Below are 13,903 nucleotides of genomic sequence, written 5' to 3' on the forward strand. Positions count from 1 at the left end.
ATACCTCTCCTGCCAAGCCTGGAGGGCAGCTGGGTCTCAAGGGGGGGTGGATCACAGAATTGCCAAGCCCCGAGTTTAGCAGGGCTGCAGGGATGGGGGGTTCCATCTCTGCTGCTGGATATGGTGGTGCTCCCAAGTCTAGGCATTTAGTCAATAGTCAAACAGAAATGATCTCCACTGGAATAACCAGTGTAAATAGCAAGGACCTTTAGCTCATTTATGGCTTTGATGGCAGAATATTTCCACTGGTAACTTGCAGACTGAAATTTCCTGGTATCAAGATTTGTGCAGCTACTAACTACAAATCAGGAAAAAACAAATAATAACTTGCTGGAGGCTCACAGTTACTTCGGGAACAGAGAGAGAGAAAGAATACATTTAGGCAAATCGATTCACTCACTTGTCCTCAAGTCTGTCTGAAAATATTCTCAAAGTGTCACTCAGCACTGCAAAAATTATCTCATGTTCTCATTTACAACCAAATGCTAGGAACTGAGGGATACATATTCCTCCAATCCTCAGCGGTTTTTTGGGGGTTGTGTAGTCAGCTGTTCCAGCATTTGCAATTTTCACTTATTTATCTACTGAGGTCTTTTTCTTTTTTTTTTTTTTTTTCATGCACAGCCTCTGCAGTCTGGCAGAGGCAGGATTGCAGTATTGATTTAGGAAGAGGCAATTGTGACAATACAGTCCCAGGCTAATTCCCGTGCTGTATGGGGGCTGCTCTGTCCGCAGCAGCAGCCTCACCCCCAGCATGGGGCTCACTTTTTAAAAGAAGAAAAAAAATGAAAGAAAAGCTACTTTCCTCTGTTCTGCTTTGAAGGGGAAAAGGATTACCAAGGCTAAATAAGCCATCTGAGTACTTAGGCTAGCAAGCCTAAATAGTACCCTGATAGGAAGTTCTGGCAGAGAGCTAATTAAATTAACTCTCTTTGATTTATTAACAAGCAGAGCAACACATCACACAGGATTGTCCCATGAAATTAATGTGCTTTCTGATTCCCTTAGCTGCTTCAGCTCAGTCACCTCCCAGCAAACCCAGTTATGGGGACTCAAGTTAATGAGACTCAATGGCTCGAGAAGGATCCCTGCCCACCAGCAGAGATACGCACTGGTAATAATACTTAAAAGCATGTTTACTTTCGTTGCACTTCCCTAATTCCTCCTTAATGCCTAGGACTATCTAATGGCTAATTCGTAATTTCCTGCTCACTGATATGCAGATGAACGACAAGGAAAAGCCTTCTGCATGTTTAATTATTCTGTTGATTTAAAAGCCACTTTTCCCTCAGTGCAAGTTTCTCTGTGTGTGTGATGCTCTCATGCATCACATATTTCATTATTTTTAGAAGCATGCTCTGTGCCTTTTTATGCTCCCATAGTTCCAGCATCCAGTAATTACCATGTTTTGTGTCCAACAGACCTGATCTACCAGCAAGTGTAAATCAGGAAAACATTGCTGTCTCTAAATGGAGTTATTCCAAGTTACTCCAGACCTGAGACCTGACCTCTCCTCTTTTCAATGATGGAGAAAATGTTATTTGTGTGCTGGGACTCTTGTGAAGTAGCAGGATATAAAATCTAGAAAACTTCAGAGCAGTGAAAATCCAAATTGAAGCCTGTGATTGCACAGACAGTAAGAATCTATTTATGTAGCAAGCTCTACTTCTGCTTAACCCCTGCAAGGAGCTGTAACTCTCTTTGCATATTTGATTTTTCTCCCTCAGTAAAACATAGTCTGCTTAACCTATTTTTGCTATTTTGCAACAGTTTCACTGGAGGGGTTCTTCCCTGCGCCTTACATTTAGCTTTGCTATCTGAGCACTCCTTTGTTAAATTAAGGTAATTAATAAATGGAGATGTTAAGCAATCAATTTTGCCTGCATATCTCCACAGCCTTACGTATGACTGGCTGTAATCACAAGATAAATGCAATGTGCTGATGTATGGTAATGTTCAATAATACATTCTCCACCAGGCTCAATTCATCAGGGAGTTTCTGGAGGGGAGGCATTTGTTATTGGCTGTCTCCGGACCTCAAGGATAACATTCCTGTCCTTTCCATTGGCCGCCCCGCTGCTGCAAGCCTCTTCCCGTCTTATTTTGATGATGAATATGAAGGCATGCTAAGCTGTGCCAGAGAGCAGCTCTCACCGACTACACTCCCACCCCGGGCTCAAGGACTCCGGAGCTCCCCGGCTGCTTCCCCTGCCCACTGCCAGCAGCAGCAGCAGCAGCAGCAGCAGCAGAACAGGAGCAGCAGCAGCAGCAACGCCAAAAGTTGTGATGCTTTTCTTCACCCAGTGCTTTGGGGCTGTGTTAGATCTTATTCACCTGCGGTTTCAGCACTACAAGGCAAAGAGGGTTTTCTCAGCTGCCGGGCAACTTGTCTGCGTCGTCAACCCAACACACAGCCTCAAGGTGAGTTAAAAATATATTTTTCTCTTCCAACATCTCCTCGTCGTCCCCACCGCCGCCACCCGTGATTCTCCACAGGGAATGAAATTGTGCTCTGGCAGCAAGGGGAGAGTGCTGTTAACACATTGCAGCCCTGGCAGAGAGGATGTTTGCATTGTCTGAACGCATGATTCCCTTTGGAGCAAAGGAGAAGCAGCCCGCTGCTCCGAGCGGCCGTGGGAAGTCGCGGCTCCCCCTCCCCAAAGTTTCCTCCTGCATTTCGCCCACACGATGAGCGTGCATGTTGCAAGCATTTAGTGAAAATGATTGGAAAAGTTAGTTGGATGAATTAACATCCCTTTCTAGTCGAAGGGCGCTGTGTGGTCTCCCATGCTGACACCCCAGCACAGAGGGATGCTGCCAGGCGCTGGGGAAGAGGAAGAGGGGGGCGGCAGGAGAGGGATCTCCTGTGCTGCCGTTTGCAGAGGAAAACCGGCTGTTTCTGTCTCCTGGGGGGAGTTGGAGACATTCCTCTGGCGCTGAAACTGTCCTTAAGCTGTTTGCAAGGTGAATCTATTTTAGGAAGGAGGATACATTTGCTTTAATGCAAAACTATTTATAGTCCCCATAAAAACATTTCTTTTACTTGCACGGTTCTGAATTTTCACTGACAAAGTGTCAACAGCTCCATCTATACCGGAGCCTTCATGTTTGTAGTAAAGAAGGAGCAGCAGGGGGAGAAAGCAATCAGGAGGCTTTAATTACTTTATCACACTAGTGAATGACCAACTTTAATGAAGTGGCTTCTGTTTTGTGAGAAATCCTTGCTGACCTGACTCATGAGGTAGCTCTGCTATCCTGATGCAAGCTTAGAAATTAATTTAATTCGGGACAACTTATTTTTGGCACTGCAAGGGTACCTGTGAGGTACTTGGAGGGGGTTGTAGGAAGCATCTTTCCCGAGCTCCTGGTCCCTGGGACGTCCATTGATGGGGTAAATCCCTCTTCAGAATAGCATCACCTCACCAAAAAAAAAAAAAAAGAAAAAGAAAGGGCATGTTTCCCACAGTCATCTTTCCCGTCTCAGGCTGTGCTTAGGCAGAAGGAGATTGTTTCTAGCAGGGCGCCGGCTCTGGGAGGATTTATTTTCCCGCAAGGCTGCGCTCTGAGCGCTGCCGGCTGGGGCACGCACTGCCCGGGGCTGAACCGCTGGGGTGCAGGCTCGGCTCTCCCGGCACCGAGCTCCTCACAAGATAAGTTAAAAACACGCAGCCCTGTCATTATCTGAAAGAGTCTGGTTGTCTGAATGGGTAAAAGAAATAGCTGCATTCCTAAGTGCACGGGGAGATTTTGTCAGTGAATTCTTCTGTGCTCAACCCTTTTATGTGACTGTCTCCTGCTACCTTCATCTACCATTTTAATTATTTTTTTTTTTAAGTGAGCAGAAAAAAAGGCTTTCAACACACAACAGGTCCCAGCACAATTTCAGTGCCAGTGGAACTGTCTGATAAGGTCCCATAAACACACAGGGAGATGACTATTGCTCCACTGTTACATAAGACTAGACCCAAGTTTATCATTTCAGGTCCTGCTGAGTTGCAGGTTTGCTATGGTAGGAGCTGCAGCTGTGTTAAGCATATAGGACACTTCATTTTACTAAAATCCCCCGTGCCCAAGCTCTTCACTTTTAAGACTGAAAGCCCTGCAGAAAGATGAACAATCTGAGTCCTGCTGTGGCAGCCTTTGAATGCAGGCATTGGAAGCGAATTCTCTTGGAAACAAACAGGACACTCTAGGAAAAGGTCTGGTGTGTCAGTGAAGCCCCAGTAAGAATTGTCATAACTGAGGTGGGAATTGCTCCCCTGATAAGGCTGCATTGGGAACCCAAAGGCACAGGAGCCTGTTGAGACACCATTCAGATGAGCAAGCTGATGAGAAACCCTCTGCTGTGCTAAACCCCTCTGATTGTAGAGTGAAACGTGCTGTGCAAGTGCTCCAGGTTACCCAGGTCACAACCAGCCACATAAATATGGTGGGCTTTAGCCCTGATGTGCTCCCCAGGTGTTCAGCTTCCCTCCAGCTGTGTAAGGAATGCATCACCACTTTGTGGCAGCATCCAGAGGAGATGTGGGGATCAGGTCCCTCTGTGCCCAGCATGACACAAACAGTTGCTCACCCACAGCAGCCTGTGGGCCAACTGGAGCCTGCTGGCTCCAGGCAAGCAAGGCACCTTGCCCAAAGCCTGGTGTCAGGCTGAAGCCAGGTGAACGTGCTTCTCAGGGTGCCCATTTCTCCCCCAGGGATGCACAGGGAGGCTGTTGTTGCTCTCAAAAGGCATCTAAGGGACCATGAAATGTGAAAGGGCCAAAGTTATTTTTCTGTGGTGATTTACAGTATTATGACTACTTTGATGTTTCTTAGTCTATTATTTCTAGCTGGGTCTTTTCAACTGTAACATTTTGTTGACAGCCCCCAAATCTATCTTAACAATTGGCAAGTGGAGTGAAAACTGTATTAAGGTTCGCGGTCGATGAATACAAACCTGCTAGGAAACAAGGGCTGGGAGCACTGTAATTTCTTTCCTTTTTCTTCAAGACTTAAATATTTGTGCTTACTCCAAAATCATAAGCCCTTTGCAAAGGGATTACTTTATTCTGTATCTCCACAGTGCTGGTGCCAGGGGCCTCCTGACTGATTGGTGCAAATGATGAATGACAGGCATCACACTCTGGTGTCATTATGCACATTGACATCCTTCACATGGGCCAGGTCTTCAATCAGTGCCAATACACATAGCTTCATTGAAGTCAATTGCTGCAGGACCTCCATTTTCACTCCTTCCACCCAAGGGAGTGCTCAGGGATGTAGTGGGACTCAGCCCACACAGGAGGATCTGTAGCTGGTGATCACATACGTGTGTCAGAGGTGTGGCATCACAGAAAGCACTCAGTGAGCAGCAGAGGAGCCCTGGTGACCTCCAGGGAAGGTTGCACCAGCTTCTGCTTTCACAGGCCCACAGCCAGGCCAAGGGGGCACTCCTGTAAAGTTATGCCAGAATGCTGTCATCATCATCACAGCCTGGACCTCTGACAATGACCAGAGCCTGTCACTTACCTCTTCTTTTAGGAGAGATCCAGAGGTTGGTAGAGAAGCACACACTTGGAGAGAAACCCATGTATTTTTTCCCACTGAAAGGCTCATTAATTGGGAAGGCTTATGAACATTTCTGTGTTTCCTAAAGGGCAAGATGGTAAAAGTGTCAGTACAGACACCTCTATTGATCTGCTGCTATTTTTTCTGCACTCAACAGGCAGACATGGGTGACTCTAAGAAAGAAAGACAATTTTGCAACTGTCCCCCTCTGTTTTGTCAGTTTGGCACGAGTATGAATGGGAGGGGGTGTTTGTTTTGGAGCCTTTGTCCTTCTTGCCACTTTCTGCTCTTTGTCCTCCTACAAAGCTTTCCCAGACATAGCAGCATCTCACAGCACAGTGCTATGCTGGGATCAAAATTCACTTGCCAAGCAGAGAAAGCCACTTACTTACCATGCTTCTACAGGTCACCTTCCTCATCAATCATATTGTATCCATAACTTTGTAACCTGACTTCTTTCAAGCATGTGGTCAACATGACATCTTCCCTTGGAGAGACAGAGCTGGGCAACAGAGCTCTCTAGCCAAGTAGCTGCTCCCTCCAAAGCCATAGCAATTAAAGGAGCAACACTTATGCTGCTGCCTGCAGGTCCCAGCACACAGGGAAAGTTTAAAGGTTCTCCACATGCATGGAAGAAATGGGCAGGGTTTTCTCATCCTGCAGAGGTGAAGCTCTGTGAATTCTTGTCCATTTGCCCCCTGTCAATAACAATTCTCCCCAGAACTGCAAACTGGAAAGAAGGTGAAGTTGAGGGGGTATCCTCACTCCTTAGCATCAGTCCCTGTCTCAATAGCCAGGCAGGGGACAGCAATGCAATCACATTCCAGACAGGTGCTGATGCTTCATGAGATGCTGCATATGGCTGAGTAAAACAGATCTTCTTCATTCAAGGAGTTACTAGCTTTTTACACACAATTTTTATTTCTTTGGGGAGCGTGAAAACTGCTCTTTTAAATGATAAAAAACTGTGTTTACGTTACTCTTGTAAAAACACCAATCTCCACCTCTGTAGGACTTCAAGGAACTTGTTGAATTTAAAAAAAAAAAAATTATTCAAACAAGGTCATAAAATAGTTCAATCTTAATATTCTAAAAGGGTTGTAACATGGTTTATGGGTCCAAGCTGTCTTTCAGCTAGTTTTTAAAGCAACAAGCAAATCTGCTCTGACTTAGGGAATGGATTTGAATCCTGTTATAATAGCTTGGCTCTGCACCCAGTGTCCAGCCAAACAGCATTGTAATCCACTTTATCCCCAGGAGGATTAAAGTGCTAGGGTGCATTACACCCCCATGAGATCTATTTACTGGTGCAAGGGAGGAGAGCAACTATGAAACCTGCTGCTAACAACACCCAGATGCCAGTGTCTCAGCCCAGACAACCTCAAATCTCCCTTGCAGGGCTGTGATTTGGGGACAAAGTAGCATTTGGCCCCAATGTCCAGCAGAACTGTGACAGCTGCAGTGAGAGGATCTGCAAAATGCTCTGCTACCTGCAAACCTGGGCTCCTCTGCCTGTTTCCCACCCCAGCTGTGAGCTAGGGCTGTGTGAGCACTGGGCACCTCAGATTTGAAATCCTTTTGTAGGGATGTGGATAGCAGCAGGCAGGGCTTTGTCAGCCCTGCCTCTGTTTGAAGGAATTCCAGCTGACCGGGTCACCCCAGGAGGCTCGGTCTGTGCTGAGGTGTGACTTTAAGGGTGCCCTGCAGACAGGAGGCACAGCAAGCTCAGGCAGCTCTCCCTGGGGGCTCTGCTGCCTCCTGGCCCAGAGTCCCTCTCTCCAGAAGCCATTAACCTTTATCCTGCAGATCCATCCACCTGCAGTGCCGTGGGCCACGGCAAAGGGCAGCACAGGATTCACTGCGAGCGTGCTGCAAAGCGGGACAGCTCCTGCTGGTCCCACAGAGTAACAACCATGGTGTCTCTGGGGACAGGGAGGGAAAGAGCCCCCACCTCAGAAGTTTCTGTGCTCATAGGCTCAGGCTTCCTTCTCCTCACCTCCCAGCCCAAGCAGAAAGTCAATTACCACTGTTAACTGGCCCTGCGTGTTCTGCTACAGCCCTAGAGGGGGATCGAGCGGGCAAGCACTGAGTCCTTTCCTACCCACATTTGATTTTGGGAGTGAATTTGAGGCAGTAGCACAAGGGGTAATGGTTTTAAACTGAAGGACGATCGATTTAGATTAGATATAACGAAGAAGTTTTTTATGATAAGGATGGTGAAACACTGGCAGCTTTCCCAGAGTGGTGGTTTATGCCCTGTACCTGGAAACATTCAAGGTCAGGCTGGACAGGGCTCTGAGCAGCCTGCTCTTGTTGAAGATGTCCCTGACTCATTGCAGTACTAGAACTGAACTAGATGGCCTTTAAAGGTCCCTTCCAACTCAAACTATTCCAGGATTCTCTGATTCTATATTAAATCTGACCTGGTTGCAGGACATTTGAAGTCAAATGTTATGAATGGAAGACAGTGCTGTTATTTTAATATTAGAGAAATGTCTCTCCCGTTGACAGGGTGTTTGACAGCAGGGTGAGAAGTAGCCATCAGACACTGCCACACATTACATTGTAATCCACCCACTCTGATATGGCTCAAGAATATCAGGAATTTCTCAGTGCAGCCCTGTGGGTTAGACACAATAGCTCAGGTAACTCTCTCAGGAGAAATACTGTCCCAAAGGAATTGCTGTGACTAACACAGAGGGTGCAGAGGAAAAAGGAATGCTTTAATACAAGGCTTGATTACATGAAATCAGTGGCAAGGTCTCAGTCTGCTTCCCAGCAGATCAAAGGCACACTGAATATGGTCCTGCAAGTCTCTGCAGGTGCTAAAATGTCCTCAGTCAGGTTCCCAGACACCATGAATTTTGCCTCAAAGTCAGAATTTACAGAGTACAATTTTTTGTTTAACCATTAAGATTCTCACCTTGTAGCAAAGAACTCCCAGCATATGTAGCTGGGTGACATTTAAAACCTTCATTTTTTTCTCAGTAACAACCTGAGCTTCTTAAGTAATGCAAGAAATTGAGTTTAAAGGTAGCACATTGGATCCCAAGAGCTCTGGTAAAATGAGGGAGAGGAGCTGCTGTGTCTGTGCCCTGCCTTCCTGGGACTTCGGTGCTTTCTATGCTGTTTAAAAGCCCATAATTCTTGTTCTGCCTGGCTCAGAGCTGAGACTTTGTGTCTCTTTTGGCACCTCCAAAGTCTTCCCCCTACAACAGGAAATTGGCACCCCTCAACTGAGTGCTCAAGAGAGAAAAACTGAATCCTGCAATAATTTCACAGGGTGGCAGTGGGGGAAGGACAGTCTTTGTGCAGCTTTACTGGCAACTGAGTGGGGAAGTGAGGAGCAAGGGAGGATGCAGCCATGCTCTCCTGGCTGCATGCTGCTCCCCTGGCATGGTGACCATGGGAGCAATGACCACGATGGGCTGCCCTTGGCGCCTCTTGTGGCATTGGCACTGGCACACATGGCATGGCACAGGATGGCACAGAGCCATGGTTCTCTTTGGAGCCCCTGGAGGTGGGTGTCAGGCAGCACATGAGCCACCAAAAAGGAGGGAATTCCTTTGGAGAGCTCCACAAGGTTTGGGCATACACTGGGCCTGCCTTTGCTGTGAGTTTTGCAGCAGAACTGAGCAGAGCTGAGCCACTTCAACTTCTGATGGAGCTAGGGGAAGCTGTTTGTGTCTAGCTGAACATGACAGCAACTTCCCAGCCCACCTCTGTCTGCATGTGGTGTATCTGGAAGTAAAAGACATGGATGTTCATCGTTGAACACCTTATCAGACTGCATTCTTTTTCTTTCTTTCCATATCTTGCCTCTTTTTGTTAAGTATCTTTTCTTCTCTGCTCTTGCTGTTTTTCATGCTTCCCATTCCCTGCTGTACCAAAGTCTTAAAGCAAAAGGTTCTCCTCATCTGTCATTCAAAAACCTAATTTGGGGCTTTTCTTGCTCCTGCTGAAAGGAAAGCATCACTAACTTCACTGCAACTTTGGATGTCTTACTTTCCACCAAGCTGTTTCAGAAGAAATCACAATCATTCAATCCTTGACGTCACCAATTTTGCTATTGACAGATGAAGTTTCACTTTAACATGATCACTGGCAAGACCAGGAGAGCTGCAAAAAGCAGTGAAACATTGTGGATGCAGCTGGCAAGGGAGCCAAGGGCTTTACATGCCTGCAAAACTTAATTGCCATCCTGCACTGGCCTGGAGCTCGAGCAAGCAGGTCCAAGTGAAGGAGCCACAACCCTTGCTGTCCACCCAGCATAGTGAGACATGGAAATGATCCCACCAGCTCCCCAAAGAGAATTTCTGCCCTCTGCTTTGGTGTGGCAAAGCAAATCCACTTCCAGCAGGGATTTAAGCTGGTGGTTTCGTGTGCACGCCGCCAAAGTAGACTCACGTCCCTTCTGCCGCCACGCTGCAAGGGCAAGCAGCTGGGCAGGGAACTGGCTCAGCTGTTTTTCAGAACCTCACACAAAGCTCTTACCCCTTGGGATTATTTATGGCTGTGCTGAATGGAAAAATTTCTCTCGTGCATGGAGACTTCCTGAAAATTGCTCTGGGTGACCTGCTGCTAATAACCACCTGCAACGCTTCTGCTCAGCTCTCCCCCAGCATTCTCCAAAGAGGGAAGAGGGGAAGAGCATCTTGGCACTGCCGATAAATTTCCTGACACGTGTGCAGTGTACAATCTGAAGTACTTTTATTTATTTAGAGGCATTTCTGAGCATCTTATATAACATTAATGGATTTATCTTTAGCTCTCCCCCTTCGTCTCAGCAATACCATGAAAGCGTCACTGGAGGAGAACAGCAGAGACCTCTGAGTACTTTGTGTGTTTATTTTGGTGTTCTTTTTTTAAAAGACAGAAATGTTTGAAACAACTTTGGGAAGAAATTAACCACCTATTTCCATACCAGATGCAGTGCTTTCAGTTCTAATCTTCTCTTCCAGAGCAATTTCATTCTGAACTGATCCAAACTGAAACCCTTTTTCACTTCCAGATTAGCCTCCTCAGTAAAAAATAAGTCATTCAAACAGCCTTAGTATTTCACACATGGAAATATTAGGGTTCAGAGTAGCTGATGAAGTGCCCATCAGCTCCTAGTAAATGCATAGCTGAGAAGAGACACGAGTCCTTGTGAATATTTTAAACACAAGATCACACACTCTTTCACATCAAATGCCAGCTGAAATGTAAAGAGAAACAGAGAAATGGAGCATAAATAAGACAGAAAAATATTAAATTGGTAACATCTCCTTGTGCAGAGCACAAATGCTATAGATGAGCAAGAGGCAGATGCTACAGAGCAGAAAACCACATCAGCAGAGGATGAAAATGTTCTTCCACTCCTGGAAACCACCATGTGGAAAATAGGCAGAGTAATAAGCCTAAAAATGGAGTAAATGACCACCACACAGGGATTACACAGGGCAGCTGGGGTGAGGGGGTGGTTACAGGCACCTTCAGGCTTTGTGAAAATGAGAGGCTGAAATGGGAGCAGCAGGATGGTGGCAAGTGGGATGATTGTGGCAGTACCCCAGCCTCAGCAGGAGTGCTCAGGGGCTCAGTGTCAAGAACATGCACAGATGGAAATAGATGGATGTTTTGCAGGATCAGACACCCAGACATACTTGTTCTGAAAATTATCAAACTCAGTCCAGCAAAGGACCATATGAAAAACCTGCTGGAGTTCAGCAGACTTACCCACCTCTTTTCAAGGGCTCAGGGCATACTGAAGACACCCTCCTCCTCAGCAGGGATGTCTGAGTGCTGCATTGCAATGTCTGCCTTGCTGAGGGCACCTGGCTGCACACAGGGAGTGCTCTCTGTGCTGGTTGGACTCCCTGTATGAAAAGGCACACCACAGGCCAGGGGAGTCCAGGCTTTGCTGGTAAAAGGAGGGCAGTACTGTGAGTTCCCTGCTTTTTCTGCCTGAGAGCTGAGGTTCTCTCTGTGGTGCAACATCCTTAGGAATCCAGGATCAGCCACATTTCAAAGAAAGACTGCTTTTCTTGCCATCAACAATCAAGGAAGCTGGAAGACTAGCTTGGGATGGATATGTCATTTTTGCCTAGCTGAAGTTAAATTAAATGAGCCCCTCTGGTACCCTACAGTTCCTTTGACTCATGCAAAAGGAAAACCAAGCAGGATAGTTATCTCCTTAAGACAAATCCAAAAGTTTGGGCACAGTAACACCAAATATTATGTTCACTGTTTAATACAGGTTCAGGTAAGACAGCTTCCTTTCCACTCCAGAAAAGAAAGCTTTTAGGGAGATTTCAGATATAGCAAAAAATGTCTGGCAACATAACTGCATGCTGGAGCTTTCAATTTATTTCTACTACAAGAAACTCATCACCAGGAAAAAAAGTAGGGAATTACTTTTTGAACTAGTTGACAACAGAGAATTTCAGGCAGAGTGAGTGAATAAAGCATGGATTTTATTACCTTTTCCAAGTAAGCCAGAGGGACAAAGGGCACCTCCATGGTAAATAAGCTGACCATGAGCCAGCAGTGTACCCTTGGGGCACAGGCCAGCCTCATCCTGAGCTGTGTTAGCAGGACTGTAAACCAGCTGCAGTGCAATTTCTGAAATCGCATCCACAACTGCCTGGAACTCCTTTCCCACCTGAAGTGTTCTGACCCTGCAATACTCTATAAAAACAGAACTTGGTGCTAACAATGTTAGTAATGTTAGTAAAATATGAGTTAGTGTTAATACAGGATAAACACTAAATTGAGAGTTTTTTCAAAGAACTCTGATTTAAAGCAGGATTGAATACAACATTAAATAATTTAGAAGTTTTCTTCAAGAAAGTATCCATTAATCTGAATAAAAAGACTTGAACTTGAAGCAGGTGCAGCAGTGTAAGGGTGTTGAGAGAAATCTTTGAACATTTGCCTCAACAGTGACCAAACCAAGTCATATCAGAAAACTGTATCTGAAAAGAACAAAGAAGGCAGACAGAAAGTCTTGTGGGTTGCACTTGGGAATCCAAGGTGCAGCACAGGAGATTGACACCAGTGAAAAAGTATGGAGCTACAAGTATCTGGTAATTTAAACTCATCCAAAATGCAAATCCTCATGGTGGTCCAAAGCCCAGAGAAATCACCAGCTAATTCAATCAGTCTGGACTGGAAAGGAGGTCACTGTGGCAGATGAGGGATGGCAAAAGACAGTAAGACATACTGCAAAATATGCTTTGGGACAAGCACCCTCATTTGTAATCACAAGCAATGCTAAATAAATTCTGACAATGAGAAGACAGATTGTTCAATATCTACCAGAAAAAACTTTGTACCATGGCAGAAGTGTAAACATGCTCCTAAGGAGTGCTGAGTGGAGAAAACAATGTGGAGCAAGTCACATGGAGAAAATAATCCACTTGGACAAATCTTCCTCTCATTCTCCTTGTGGGATGGCTTCCAGCAGAAAGAAAATTCCTGGGCTTATTCAATTAACTGCTTCATGATTACTTTCCCCCTATGGTAGAATCCCTGATGCTTCAGACCTGCTTTTGGATGTGCAAGCTGTGTTAATTTGCTGTGCAAAGAGGCACAAAGCAGAGAGGTTACTTAGGTAGTGTAATTTCTGTTCCCTGACTGGATTCTGGGTCTGCTCACAGGCTCAAAGGAGTCTGTTTTTGTTTGTCTTTGATCACTGAAAGACAGAGGTGCAGCACAGATTTTGGTGAGTTAGGATGAAATAGCATCACTAGAGGTGAGGAAATGCTGATTTTCCCAGCCTTTTTAGGCCAGCTCATGTTTTGCAGTATGCAAGTCTGTGGGTGACCTGTGTTTTATTGGGGGGCTTTATTGGAGGGAAATATTGCCATTCCCCATGACTTTGTTGGTTCCTTAAAGGCTGTCATAGCTCTGCTGCAGCAGCAGCAGAGGGGGAAACAAAGCTTGGTCCTCAGGCCAGCTCCAACCCATTTCACAGGCTTTTATGGGATTATTAAAATAGTTTGCATTTGTATGTCAGACTAGAGAGACAGCTGAAATGCTGCCTTGGCAGTGGCTGTGTTGGTCCTGGAATCAGGAATGTCCTAGGCCACCATAGCAAGATTCACCATAAGGTATCTGACAGGAGCCCAAGACACAGGTCCTTCAAAAATGTTTTGTTTCAGGTTTGTTGGCTTGGGAGATATGTTCACATCTTTTTTTCTCTTCTCACACTCCTAGGAAATAGTTGTGGTGTGGTCAGGGTGTTGTCTGGCTCATTCAGTCTCCTCTTTGTCATCATTCTGGCAAACACTTTTTGTGGAAGTCTTCACCCCTGTTAAGCCAAGCAGTGTCCCATATAAATATTTCCCTCAACACATTAACTCAAGAAGGTTAA

At 45.8% G+C, this 13,903-nt stretch overlaps 1 protein-coding gene across 1 annotated transcript in view; it reads left to right on the forward strand.

Annotated features, from left to right (window-relative positions):
- Positions 1-1,988: 1,988 nt before the first annotated feature.
- Positions 1,989-13,903, forward strand: part of SIAH3 (siah E3 ubiquitin protein ligase family member 3) — a 41,593-nt gene continuing 29,678 nt past the window's right edge. The window contains exon 1 of the mRNA XM_071448399.1: positions 1,989-2,421. Within this exon, the coding sequence (XP_071304500.1) occupies positions 2,287-2,421 (135 nt within the window). The 5' untranslated portion in view covers positions 1,989-2,286. The remainder of the gene's footprint in view (positions 2,422-13,903) is intronic.

Source organism: Agelaius tricolor, unplaced genomic scaffold, assembly GCF_023055355.1.
Source record: "Agelaius tricolor isolate 1412-34295 unplaced genomic scaffold, bAgeTri1.0.p SCAF_26, whole genome shotgun sequence".
NCBI classification, from domain to species: Eukaryota; Metazoa; Chordata; class Aves; order Passeriformes; family Icteridae; genus Agelaius; species Agelaius tricolor.